Source organism: Rattus norvegicus, chromosome 20 (genome assembly GCF_021556685.1).
Source record: "Rattus norvegicus strain SHRSP/BbbUtx chromosome 20, alternate assembly SHRSP_T2T, whole genome shotgun sequence".
Classification (NCBI taxonomy): Eukaryota; Metazoa; Chordata; class Mammalia; order Rodentia; family Muridae; genus Rattus; species Rattus norvegicus.
In genome coordinates, this window is record NC_141553.1 from 12,970,355 (window position 1) to 12,984,039 (window position 13,685).

Sequence of the window (13,685 nt, forward strand, 5' to 3'; positions counted from 1 at the left end):
ACCTCCCCAACCTCCTCTCGTATCTACCGTTCGCCCTTGCAACCTCCCCCACAAAATAAAACACATGTGAGCGCGTGCACACGCACACGCACACACACACACACACACACACACACACACACACACACACACACGTTCTTCCAGAGGTCCTGAGTTCAACTCCCAGCACCCACATGGTAGCTCACAACCATCTGTAATGGGGATCTGGTGCCCTCTTCTGGATTTGATGTGACTTGATTTTTATGAGTCTCAGGTATAAGACAGCTTTGGCCACCGAGCCAGGCATCAAAGAACTGCCCTCTCCTCGCCCCTGACTGGTAGAAGAACAACACCACTAATAAGGTGTCCTTGTACATTCTTTCTTTTTTTTTAAAGATTTATTTATTTTTATATGAGTTCACTGTAGCTGTCTTCAGACACACCAGAAGAGGGCATCTGATCCCATTACAGATGGTTGTGAGCCACCATGTGGTTGCTGGGAATTGAACTCAGGACCTCTGGAAGAGCAGTGAGTGCTCTTAACCGCTGAGCCATCTCTCCAGCCTGACTTTATACATTCTTAGCAAGGGCTGTACCATTGATCAAGGCCCAGCCTGAAACTCTGACTTTTGATACTTGAACCGTAGAGTTTACTAGTTGGGGGAGGGAGGGGAAGGGTGGAAGGGAGGGAGGATATTGACTTTGATATACAGATGGAGATTTTGATATGAGAGTGTGGTTGCTTCTCTTATGGAGGACCCATGCCTGGTTCCTAGCACCTTCATGGCAGTTCACAACCACGTGTAACTCCAGTTCTGGCAATCAGATGCCCTCTTCTGGCCTTTGTGGGTACTGCATGCACATACACGTATGCAGGCAAACATTCATACTCAAATGAATCCTTAAACAAGGAAGGGAAATTTGTATATAGAGAAAGGTTTCCTCCTCCTTTTTCTTCTTTGTCCCTCAGCATATCAGCTGAGTGTAGTCACATGGCTGCGTCCCTGCTGGTACAGGCTCTTCTGGTGTAAAGTGTCCTTCATGTGTAGGCTTCACCTGGCAATGCTTTTCGGTGCCAAAGCCGGGTGAGCCTTAGCCAGGACCGGGGCTCTAAAATGAGGTCTTTCTGCTCACTAAGGTAGATCCTGTGAGCTTCCCCAGGGAAGCTGCTGTCAGATGCCTGTAACTATAGCTCTAGATTCGTGAGGCAATTAACCATTGAGTCGCCAGGGCCCAGCAACTGTGGCTGCTCTGGTTGGAGGCAACTCCAGTCTTATCCTGCCTTGAATCGAGCCGACCCTCCGACTCCACTCTCTCCTTCTGTGGCAGCAAAGTGGCCATATAGCCAGGTGGACATGGCCACTCAGAGAGCAGACAGAGTCACTAGTGTCCAGCTAGGTCCTATTCAGGCCCCCAGCATCCAGGGTCATATCAGCCTCATCCCAATTAGCATCCTCTTCCTAGGTTCATCTGTAAGCAGAGCCTTTAAGCCTGCTGATTGCCCTGGAGGGTAAATGTGCTTTGGAGCAAGGGACAGTTAGTTATTTCAAAGAACCAGAATCAGGGACATTTGGCAAATTACCTTGTTACATGGTGGGTGGGGAGTGGGGCCTGGCCTCTACCTTCTAGCCTGGAGCTCTGTTCATGACCAGATATGGCGGCCAGCTTGTCAGTTTGTTGCTCCCTTAGGGCCCTTCTGTCACTGGAGACTGGAGAAGAGGTGACTTGATAAGATTGCACGCTCTTCTATTGGATTTCACTCACCCTGCAGGGAAGTTTGACGTAAACCTTTGGGGATGTACCTGCTCGGTCCACATTGTTAGTGGTTGCGATAGACCAGTTGGCAGCATTTGCTGGGTCTCGAGCTTACATGTGGTCTGCGGTGCTGTGTAGAACATTATCACTTTGATAGCCTCGAAATTGGAGCTCAAAGAACGTTTGGGATGTCGTATCCCTCTGCCCAATAACTCCCACAGCTCACATCTGGGTGTCAGAGGCTGTGCTTTGGTCCAAACACATTTTTAGAGTAACTGAGACTGTGATAGTGTAGAGTTCTTTGCTGCTAAGGACCATTTCCTTGCTGCAGCCAGTCGCTCTGACTCCAAATTGCTGTAGCTTTTTCTTTTCGGTTTTAAGATTTAATTATTATATGAGTACACTGTTGCTATCTTCAGAAACACCAGAAGAGGGCATCAGTTCCCTTTACAGATGATTGTGAGCCAGGGAATTGAACTCAGAGCCTCTGGAAGAACGGCCAGTGCTCTTAACCGCAGAGCCACCTTTCAAGCCCTGCTGTAGCTTTTTAAGAGACTCCTGAGATGTCGATCGAGCCACGAGGCAGGAGGCCCTCACCTACTCTGTCTTTACTAAGGGCAGGCCCTTGTCAGAGTCCTCCTGGTGACCTTGCTCTCTTGCTTTGTGTGCTCCCCTCTGGGGTGACGACGTGCTTCTTCCTGCTAAAGGGTCATGGGAGCCACTGCTGGCCCAGGCATCTCATCTGGAAGAGCTGCAGCACCTCAGGTCAGACTTCGCTCAGCAGCAGCAGCAGGAGAGAGCCCAGCACGAGTCCGAGCTGGAGCACCTGCGGGTCTATTTTGAGAAGAAGTTGAACGATGCTGAGAAGACATACCAAGAAGACCTGACTGTGTTCCAACAACGGCTGCAGGAGGCAAGGGAGGAGTCCCTGGAGTCTGCAGAAATCAGGTAGTAGAAACGTTCTTCCGGTTCAGTGAATTTCTGAGCTAAGTGTGCACTTTTGTTTGTGACCTCACACTAATGGCGTAAGATAGAGCTGGTTTTTTTTTTTTTTTTTTTTTTTTCTTTTTTTCTTTTCTGATGTTGTTGTCTTGGCTCGCCTGGAACTTACAGAGGTCCAACTGCCTCTCTACCTTCCTAATCCTGGAAATAAAGGTGTGAATCACTATATCAGTACTTCCTGGCTGGCCCTAGAACCTTGTGTGATGCAGCCTTACCAGCATGTGGCCCTGTGGTCAAATCTCCTTTTCCTGTGTTACGGCTAAACAGCACGGAGACCTAGCATCATCTGGTCCTTAACATGGCTACTTTCCCTCTGTGTGGTTGGGCCAGGGAAAGAGTGTGTGCACTAAAGCTTTTACTTTATTGAAAAACATCTAAGGCTTATTTATTTATTTATTTATTTATTTATTTATTTATTTATTTATTTGTGAATCAATGTTTTGCCTGCATATATGTTTGTGTATCACATGCCCTTGAAGTCAGAAGAAGGTATCATGGTCGTGAGCCACCATTTGTATACTGGGAATTGAACTCAGGTCCTTTGCAAGAGCAACCAGTGCTTTTAGCCCCTGAACCATCTCTTCAGCCGCAGGTTTTGTTTTTATTGTATTTATTTTTGTTTTTGTTTTTGAGAAAGGGTGTCACCCTGTGGCTCTGGCTGTCTTGGAGCTCACTGTGTAGACCAGGCTGGCCTTGAACTCACAGATTCTTCTGCCTGTGCCTCTTGAGTGCTGGAATTGAAGGTGTGCACCCCCACGGCCAGCACACTAAAGCTTTTATACATGTCTTCTCTCTCTAGTTCATCCTGTATGTTTCCAGAGGAGACATCTGGCAGAGAAAGGAAGGAGCCACCCGACCCACTTGATCTTCAGCTTGAGCAGCCGAAGGTGACAGGCTGTGTGGTTTTACTCTGAGAAGGTTGAGAGTCACTCGTCTTTAAGTTAGCACTTGGCTGTCCGTCTTTCATGTCCTAGAGTCCGTTCTGTCCTTGTTTGCCTCGTCGCTCAGGCGCCTCTCTGACCTCACGTGTGCCTCTGGGCTTGTCTAAGGAGTCAGGACCGAGTCAGAGGCTGTTGCGTCCTCCCTTCCCCTAGTCCCGCTTGCTTGCTGTCCTGCTCGTTACCCAGGTGTCACTGGGGCATCCTCTGCCGCCCTGCACACCCGTCAGCCTCGACTTTGGCGCTCTGGCGGGTGTGAAGCCAGGCTTTATTTAAAACTTCTGTCTATTCAGTGTGCATGTGTGAGTGTGAGTGTGAGTGTGCGTGTGTCCTGGCGGCAGGAGTCCCCTGCCCTGTCTGAGCACCAGCTTCTGCTGTGAGTGGCTGAGTGGTTGCTCCTCATGACATTGTGTGTGTTGGCTCGAGGCTGCCATGAGGAATCATGGACCGAGGAATTAAGAGAACAGATAATATCCAAGGTCAGCTCAGTCTTTTGTGGGATGCTTCTTCTTGACTTGCAAGCGAAGTTCTTTTTCTGTGGGTGTTGTGTGTGTGTGTGTGTGTGTGTGTGTGTGTGTGTTGCGTGTATGCGTATGGATTCTATCCTTTCCATCCTTTTTTTAAAAGATAAGGTCTCAGGTAGCCAAGGCTGGCCTTGAACCTGCTGTGTAGTTGAGGGTGACTTTGGCCTTTTGACTTCTGGCCGTCATGTCCCAAGGGCTGGGACTATAGGTGTGCACCATCACATTTGGTTTTCTGCAGTGCCAGGGACCAAACCCAGGACTTGTGTATGTTAGATAAGCACTCAGGATCCTGTCAACTGCGTTGTTCTGTCCCAGGCCGTTGATGTCATCTCCATATAAAGATGTCGTCAGCATGGATTGTGGCCTGCTTGATGTCCTCATTTGCACTTTGTACGCCCTGTCTTAAACAGGCCTGTCCTGAGTCCTAGCGATTAGGGCCATAGTGTTTGAACTTGTGAGCAGATCACAGCTCAATACATGATGAGATTTTTTTCCAGCCCTTGAAATCTTTTTTTGCCCATGTCTCTGAATACCTGTTTCCCTGCTGTGGTCAGTGGGACAGAGTTTCCCTGTGTCCTATCTTATACCCCTTGGTATGGCTGCATTCTTGATGCTCTGGGGTATGAGGACCCCACACCCTTTTTCACCCTACCTGCAAGGTGAGGCCCTTGCTTCCCAGGCTCTCCCTTCATGTGTTTTCCTTCTGGTTGTACTGTTCGTTGGCCTGTGGGTTTTCTGTCACCTGTCACTCCTGTGCGCCTCATAATTGGGTTTTGGAAATCTCAGACATCTTCAGGGGCTCCCAGGAGAGTCTCTGACAACTTTCTGATCTTCATGCCTCTGTCTTCAACTATGTCCTGATTCTTCACAATCTTCATTCATGGTGACTGTTCAACTATGGTAGAAAATTCAGACATTTTGTGAGCTTGAAAGTTGTGGCCTCTCCATCATGGGCGTGGACAGCTGGAAAAATGTCAGGTTCTTCAAAGTTACAAAAGGGCTTCATGATGCAGCCAGTGCAGTTCGAGGGCTGTGAACTGGTTCCTGTCTTTTGCTGCTTTTATGTTAACTAAACCATGGTCTCCTCGTCATGCGTACGACCATGTCTGGTACCATGATTTTCATGCCTTCTGCATCTATGCTTTGTTCTTCGTGAGTGGCTTTGGGATTTTCATCCTCCTTCATCAGAAGAGAGCTTTAGAAGGATTTCTTTTTTGCCCGCAGGTTTGATCACCAAGTTGTCTTTAGAATTAAGGAACCGATAATGTCTGGGCGTAAGATAGAACAGAGCCTGTGGGAAACCTATTGAGCCAGCTTCCCCAAACCAGCAGCTGTGTGTGCGGGCATGTATGTGGGCAGTCTGCAGTCTGTGACCTGCGATCTGTCCACACACTGTGGACAAAGCAGTTTCCTAAATAGTAGATGCTTGTTTCCCAGGCCACATGTCTATCTGGAGATCCAGTTCAAGAAAGGAATGTGGCCAGGCATGGTGCACACGCCTTTAATCCTAGTTCTTGGAAGTCAGAGGCAGGCAAATCTTTGAGTTCAAGACCAGTCTGGCCTACATAGAAGATTCCGGGACAGCCAGAGCTACACAGATTAACCCTGTCTCCAAAAAAGCCCAAACCAAACAACAACAACAACAACAGAATAACGAAGACTATGTAATTCTCTTATAGTAATTTTGTTAAATTTTGTTCAGTTGCTTTAAGCATTTTGAAGTTGGGTTTTACACTTAACAAGTTTGTGATTATATCCTCCTGGAGAATTTATCTTTTTATTATTAATAAAACATCTCCTGCTACTCTTTGCCTTAAAATCTTAAATCCTGAAGTCTTCAAGCTAGTGGAGGAGGTGAAGTGTGTCAGGTAAATGGCCTTGTTAAATTTATTAACTTATTTCGATACGGTTTGCCCTTTAGTTACAGTGCGAAGCCTGTGACTGTTTCAAGCCTTTATTGATGCGGTTAGATTTGAGGTCTGCCATCTTTTTAATAATTTTCGGCATGTTCCTCTGTTCTATTTCTCTGCCTTTCCTGCTGCACTTTCCTCGTGTCCCGCCCATGTGTGTCGTTGTCATGGCAACAGCAGTGTTGTAAGGTTTGCTCTCAAGTCCCATTTGTGAGAGGCGAGAAGGGAGCTGAGTATGTGGCGTGAACCCCTAACTCAGTATTCCAAGTGCTCCAGAGGCTGAGGGCCGCCCTCCATCAGGAGTTCAAAGCCATTATCGACCATGTAGTAAGTTCAAGGCTGGCCTGGCTTGTATTATGAGACCCTATCCCAAATAAAAAAATAAAAAGAGAACAGCAACAAAATCCCCTCAAAAAATTCAAAAAGAAGTGAAAGAAATGAAGGGGAATGATAGTCTTGACCTTCATCCCTCCCGAGGGTACAAGTTCACGCGTGCATGGTTTCTCCGTATTTTCAGAATTTTCTTCAGCGTTTTATCATTTTATTATTGTGTGACTCTTTCACACAAGTTTTCTTTATTTAAAGTATTTTCCATCTTTATTCTTTTGTGTTTTTCTTTTTTTTTCTTTTTTTTCTTTTTTTTTAAGATTTATTTATTTATTATATATAAGTACACTGTAGCTGTCTTCAGATACACCAGAAGAGGGCATCAGATCTCTTTACAGATGGTTGTGAGCCACCATGTGGTTGCTGGGAATTGAACTCATGACCTCTGGAAGAGCAGTCGGGTGCTCTTAACCGCTGAGCCATCTCTCCAGCCCCCGTGTTTTTCTTTTAATTAAAATTTTTTATTCACTTTATATCCTGATCAGAGGCCCCCTCCTCTTTCCTTTTCCCAGTTCCACCCTTACAGGTCCCTCTCCCCTTTTCCTCAGAGAAGGGGACCCCCCTCCCCCAACTTGGGTACTATCCCAACCTGGAATATCTGGTTCCAATAGGTCTAGGCACATCTCTCTCCCACTGAGACCCAACCAGGCAGTCCAAGTGAGGGGAAGGGAAGCCAGTGGCAGGAGCAGAGACCAAGACAGCCTCCACCCCATTGTCAGGGGACTTACATGACGACCAAGCAGATCCGTGATGAATATGTGGGGGGTCTGGGTCCAAACAGAGATCCTGTGGTTGAGATCATGGAGAGGCGCTGAGGTCAAGGGGTCCCCGACGCCCACAAGGTGACTCACTGTGCTCTGTAACTCCAGTGCCTGGGGAGCTGATGCCCTCCTCTGGCCCTCAGAGGTAACAGGCAGGCATGTAGGGCATAGATGTACATACAGGCAAACACCCACACACATACAGTAATTTAAGAATTTAAATACATGAAGACAATTAAATGAAGAATGGAAAAATAAAATTCAATTTATTATAAAAAAGATACCATTTACCCTATAACCAACCCCTAAGGAAGTAGAAGTGGTCATTGAAAGTCTCTCACCCCCCTGCTAACTCCATCCCCCCAGAAAAGCTCAGGGCCAGAGGGTTTTAGTGCAGAATTCTACTAGACTTTCAAAGAAGCACTAACACCAATACTCCTCAAACTAGTTCACAATATAGAAAGAGAAGGAACACTGCCCAAGTTATTCTGAGGCCACAGTCGTCCTGACACCTAAACCAAAGACTCAACAAAGAGAGAGCTCCAGACCGATTTCCCTGATGTAAAAACACTCAATAGAGGGCTGGAGCAGAGTGCTCAGTAGTTAGAGCACTAACTGCTCTTCCAGAGGTCCTGAGTTCAAATCCCACCAACTACATGGTGGCTTACAACCATCTGTAATGGGATCTGATGGCCTCTTCTGGTGTGTCTGAAGACAGCTACAGTGTACTCATATATAATAAATAGATCTTAAAAAAACAAAACAAAAACAAAAACAAAGCACTCAATAGAATGCTCACAAACCGACTTGAGGAACACACTAAACCGTCATCCACCATGATTGCGTAGGCCTCATCCCATCTTCTTAGTGCCCTTGCTGCAGCAATGTGCCATTTATGGCCATCATTCAGACCCTGGTTTGATGACTTCCTCATCTGTGCCGCCTTGGGATTGTTAAATGGATTGTTCTATCCGTGTAATGTTAGCGTGGGTCACAGTTCCGTTTGTTTGTTTTTGTTTTGCTTTGTTTGTTTTCTATTCTCTAGCTCTATGTTAATCTGGATATTGTAGGGATATCTTTTGAGAGCGACTTCCGCAGCGCATTGAAATTTGGCTCTACTGGGCAGAAACCTTGATGAATTCAGACCGCTTGGTCCATCTCTGCACCTTTGGGGCGGCGAGTGTTTCGTTCAGTTCTTTTAGCTTTAGCCAGCCTGCTTTTTGGGGCCCGTCCTACATCTGCGTTAATTCGGGGTCAGTCGGAATTTGGGCCATGTCTGATGTTTACTCAGCCTAGAGGTTTCATGCCAGGGAGAGTCGGTCGGCTTAGATTTGTTTACCAGAGGATGGCACTCGCTCCCCCACTACTGTTTTCAGTGCTGATTTGCCTCTTACTGACGAGAGTTTATTCTGTCCTTTTTTCTGTCTTAAAACTTTAGGTATCTGTCCATTCTTACCCTTTTCATCTGTCTCCCTGTTCAAGGGACCTTTAGAATCCCTTGGTTTATTAAATAGATCAGGTGACTGGAACTGTCTGTTGGGTTTCTTCTCTTGCTGCTGTTGGGTGAGGTCTCCCCTGAAACAGACCCATGGGTCCGTCTTTGCTCCAGGGGCACGTGAGCGTGTGCCTGCCTGCTGTGTGCACGGTTCCCGGTGTTGCTTTTGTAGAGCAAAGTGTAGTTTTATTTTTAATTTTAGAGTCTTCCCATTCCCATCAACCCAAGCTGTATTCCCACTGCTGTATTTTGAAGTAAGTTGTAGAAGCCTTCGTGGTAGGGGTGTGCTAGCGTCATTTCATCCAGATCAAGAGAATGCCTCTTCCTCTTAAATGAAACCATGCCACCCTACAGGCTCAGGGCAGTCTGATTGAAGACTATCAGGAGAAACTCAGCAACGCTGAGGAGAAGATTGAGCTGATGAAGCAAGAGTTCCAAAAGAAGGAAGCAGAGTGGGAACTTTCGCGTGAGGACCTAAAGAGAGATGCTGAAGAGAAACTAGCCTCCATGTTTCTCGAGCTGAGGGAAAAGGCCGAGTCTGAGAAGCTGTCCATAATAAACAGGTTTGAGCTGCGGGAGTCCAGCATGAGACACCTGCAGGATCAGCAGGCTGCTCAGATCTCGGACCTGGAGAGATCTCTGAGGGAGCAGCAGGGTCACCTGAGGCAGCTGGAGCAGGAACTCACCAGAGACGAAGTTCTGCTGTGTGGCCAGTGCGGCAAGGAGCCCTCTGTGGCCCAGGATGAGAAGAGTGCCATCCTCCTCCGAGAGAAGGAAGACTGTGCCCTCCAGCTGCTAACGGCCCAGAATAGGTGGGTGAAGCTGTGGGACGGTGGGTTTGGAGTGGAGCCCCCTGTCCAAAGTGCCGGCAGAGGCTAGAGCTTGGCTGTGGAGAAATTCTCAAAGCGGGTAGAAGAAGCTGTGATATTTGTACAGCCCTGTGCTCTGTGATGGGCTTGCTGGGAGAAGCATAGCCCCATCCCCGGGGGAGCTTGAGTCCCTTGTATAAAGCTAAGTGTACATTCGGCCTGTGCACCTCCATTCGTGCTTGCTTGATTTTGAGAAGAGGTCCCTTCTGTCACTAAGCTGACTTAAGGTACACTACAGTCCCCTCCTCAGCCTCCTCAGTGCTGTAACTAACCGTAGGTACATCTAACTTTTGTTCTGACACAGAACCTTCTCTATAGGTTTTGATGGCCTCTCTGTGTATAGCCCAGGCTAGTCTCTTAACTCCTGTCTTTTAATGATTAATTTAATTTAATTTTTTTATTCTTTATCTTATTGTTTTGATGTATTTAAGTTCTTCAAATTTAAATTACTTTAGGTGTGGGGGTGTTTGTATGTACCTCTATGCCCTGCATGCCTGCCTGTTACCTCTGAGGGCCAGAAGAGGGCATCGGCTCCCCAGGAACTGGAGTTACAGAGCATTGTGAGCCTTCCTTGTTCAGGGAGCCCCTGACCTGGAAGAGCAGCCCATGTCTGTCTAACCTCTCAACATCTCCTCACACTCAGTGGCAGGGTTTTTTTTTTTTTTTTTTTTTTTTTTTTTTTTTTTTTTTTAGACAAGGTGTCTCTGTAGTCCTAGATGTCTTGGAACTCACTATCTAAAACAGGCTGGCCTTGATCCCATAGAAATCCTCCCACCTCTGCCTTCCAAGACCTTGGATTAAAGGCATGTGCCACCATGCCCGGCATTCAGTAGCAATCTTGAATGTCCCCTACAAGGTCTTATGTGGACATGTCCTTCATTGGGATAAAATGGTGTCACAACTTAGCTGGTGAGGCTGCCATTTGAGGTCCTTCCTGTAGGGGTGTGTGTACAGCTTCCCCACTGGTGGCTCTGTGGCTCTTAGAGTTACTTGTCCTGGAGTTCCTCAGGCTTCCTGTGGCCCCCAAGTTTTTCCTAGGGCAGGTTCAAATCCAGGGTTGAGGCAGCTCCCTGTGGGCAGTGTATCTCATGGCTCAGAGGGGCTAAGTTTGGTTGAGGGCCCGTGCCTTACTGCCTGTGTTCTCCTTGAGTGTTGTCTCAGGTTTTTGGAAGAGCGGAAAGAGATCATGGAGAAGTTTGCCAAGGAGCAAGATGCCTTCCTCCTAGACACCCAGGAGAAGCACAGCCACGAGCTGCAGCTCCTCCAGCAGGGACACCAGCAGCAGCTTCTGGCTCTGCGGATGGAGCTTGAAACCAAGCACCACTCTGAGCTCACTGAGCAGCTCGCCTCCTTGGAGAGCAAGCAGCAGGCGCTCCTGGAGACTCACGTGGCCGAAATGCAGGTAAAACACGATGCCGAGATTAGCGCTTTGGAGAAGAGACACCTGTCAAACCTGGATGAGTTAGAATCCTGTTACGTGGCCGACATTCAGACCATTCGGGATGAGCACAAAAAGGCGTTGGAGCTCTTGCGAGCGGAGCTGGAGGAACAGCTACAGAAAAAGGATTCTTGTCACAGAGAGATTTTGACGCAGGAGTTGGAAAAGCTGAAACTCAAACACGCGGAGGAGCTTCAGTCCGTAAGGAATAGTCTGAGAGTCAAAATGAGTGCCCAGCACACAGAGAGCGGGAAAGGCCCGGCCGCTGACTTGCAAGGAGCACACCAGGTGAGATGCCAGGGCCACGCGCTGCGCCTGCTGCATTGGCCATGTGTTCTGTGTGTCTGGGCATTTGTGGATATGCATCTGCATGTCTTGGCTCCACATCGGAATGTGTGCTCATGTACCCGTGTCTCTTGTGCCTGTGTGTGCCTCTGTGTTACGTGTACATCACTGTGTTGGCACATATGTGTGTGTATTTGTGTGTCTGTGTGTGCCTCTGTGTATACGTGTACATCTCTGTGTTGGCACATATGTGTGTGTATTTGTGTGTCTGTGTGTGTGCTAGTGTGTCTCTGTCCGTGTGTGTGTGTGTGTCTGAGCCTCACAGATGGTTGGTTGATAGTGGTGGTGGTAGATGATACGGTAACAGTCAGGGTTGGTCACAGTCGGGGTTCAGGTCACATTTGCACTGATGGCATTGAGAAGCTTCAGGAGCTCCACGAAGCTGACCTAAGCCCTCTCGTCAGTCTTAGTTCTGAGACCTCAGTAGAAGGATCTGATGTTTCCTGTTGTTATGTGCAAAGCCTCGGTTCTCTTCCTATTGTTACTTTTTGAAATTAACTTTTATATATGAAGAGGGAATTTCTGGCAAACTCGCAGGTGCCCTGTGTCTGCTCACAGGACTCAGGAGCCTGTGGTCACGACTAAGTGCGGTCACGACTAAGCCATAGCTAACTTAAAACCATCTAGTGTGCTGTGTACCTGCTGTGACCTTAGATGGCGGATGCACATAACAATACCCAGAGCAGCTGGGGACACTTAGTGCAAGCGGGTGCATCCGTCCTCCTCGTGTCTAGGCCCAGAGCTTGGAGCCGGGAGAACAGTTTGATGCTGCTGAGAGGTTTTCCCTCAGTCCGGTCCTGGAGCTGCAACCTTGGTCTTAGTAGACTTCTGTTCGCACTTACCACAAACCAGTACAGTTAAGGAACTGGACCCTGTTCCCAGTCCCCAGACCTGTAGGCCATCTTGATTCATTTGTTCGAAAGAAAACCAAGTTCTGGGCTGCAGTGATGGATGTCTCCACACTTTCTGCTCTTCCAGAGGATCCAAGTTCGGTTCCCAGCATTCATGACTCGAAGCTCAGCCCGTAACCCCAGGTCTAGGGGCCTGTGGACATCTCTGTCCACCTCTGGCTCCTGGGGACAGCTGTCGTCATGTACCCGTACCCACATGCCGACAACACATACCATACATAATTAAAACTAATAAAAATAAAAATAACCAGGCTTGGTGGCTCACACCTTTAATCCCAGCACTCAGGAAGCAGAGGCAGGCTGATCTGTGAGTTCTAGGCCAGCCTGGTCTACATAGCGAGTTCAGAACAGCAAGAGCTACACAGAAATCCCTCCAAACAAAGCAAAGCAGCAACAACAAGAACAAGAACAAGAAATATATCTTAAAATAAAATAAAATGTTAAGATAATATTCTAAAAGCAGAAGCATGCAGATCACATGCAAATACTTGTTTTAAACCATGGCTGAGTTTCATTGGCGGCAGAGTTTAATTACAGGAAGCGTTTGGAATCTTGGCCACTTCTTGCATGTGTTATACTCCTTGGGGTGGGGAAATCTGGGGTTTGCCCTTCCTTGAGCCCTGTGGAAACTCTCTCAGCAGAAGGCCCCGGCCATGGCTCTGCACAATGAAGGGCACCAGCTGGAGGAGGATGGGGATGCAGCCTTGGGTGGTGCGGACACCGAGGACCTGCAGCACCACGCTGAGCCTCGGGAGCGGGAAGGCCCACACACAGTTGAAATGCAGACGTCACAAACAGAGTTGGCCAAACCTCAGGAGTTGCAGGCATCGCAGGACCAGGGTGCGCAGGTAAGCATTGCCCTGAACAGTCAGTCAGTCCCTCAGGGCAGCACTTTGGGTGACGCCGCGCTCCCTAGGGCAAGCAGTCGAGGAGCACAGCAAAGCCGCTGGTGGAGGGTACTGAGGTCTCCGCTTGAGCTCACACCATCTTTTCTTTTACTCTTCTCTCATAACTTACATCCGGACCACAGTTTTCCCTCTCTCCACTCCTCCCAGTTCCTCCTCTCACTTTTCCTCTGTTTCCCCCTTAAAAAAAAAAAAAAAAAAGAGCAGGTCTCCCCGGGAGATCCATGGCCTAACAAGTTACCTTAAGCCTGGGCACAAACTCTCACAGCAAGGCTGGGCAAAGCAACCTGGCAGGAGGTAAAGGGTCCCGAGCAGCAGGTTCTTGTGGGGAGTCCCACAAGAACACCAAGCTATGCAGCCATAAGGTATATGCAGAGGACCCAGCTCAGCCCCATACAAGGTCTGTGTTGGCCGCTTTGTTCTCTGCAAGCCCCTGTGAGCCCTGCTTGGTTGGTTCTGTGGGCCA

General features: G+C 48.1%; 1 protein-coding gene across 37 annotated transcripts in view; it reads left to right on the forward strand.

Annotated features, from left to right (window-relative positions):
- Pcnt (pericentrin) overlaps nucleotides 1-13,685 on the forward strand; it is an 84,857-nt gene that overhangs the window by 14,346 nt on the left and 56,826 nt on the right. For 23 of the 37 annotated variants that reach the window (XM_087597445.1, XM_087597458.1, XM_087597463.1 and 20 more), the window contains exons 9-13: nucleotides 2,442-2,682; nucleotides 3,536-3,623; nucleotides 9,106-9,563; nucleotides 10,782-11,346; nucleotides 12,953-13,162. In XM_087597445.1, coding sequence (XP_087453571.1) covers nucleotides 2,442-2,682; nucleotides 3,536-3,623; nucleotides 9,106-9,563; nucleotides 10,782-11,346; nucleotides 12,953-13,162 — 1,562 coding nt within the window. 37 annotated transcript variants of the gene reach the window in all.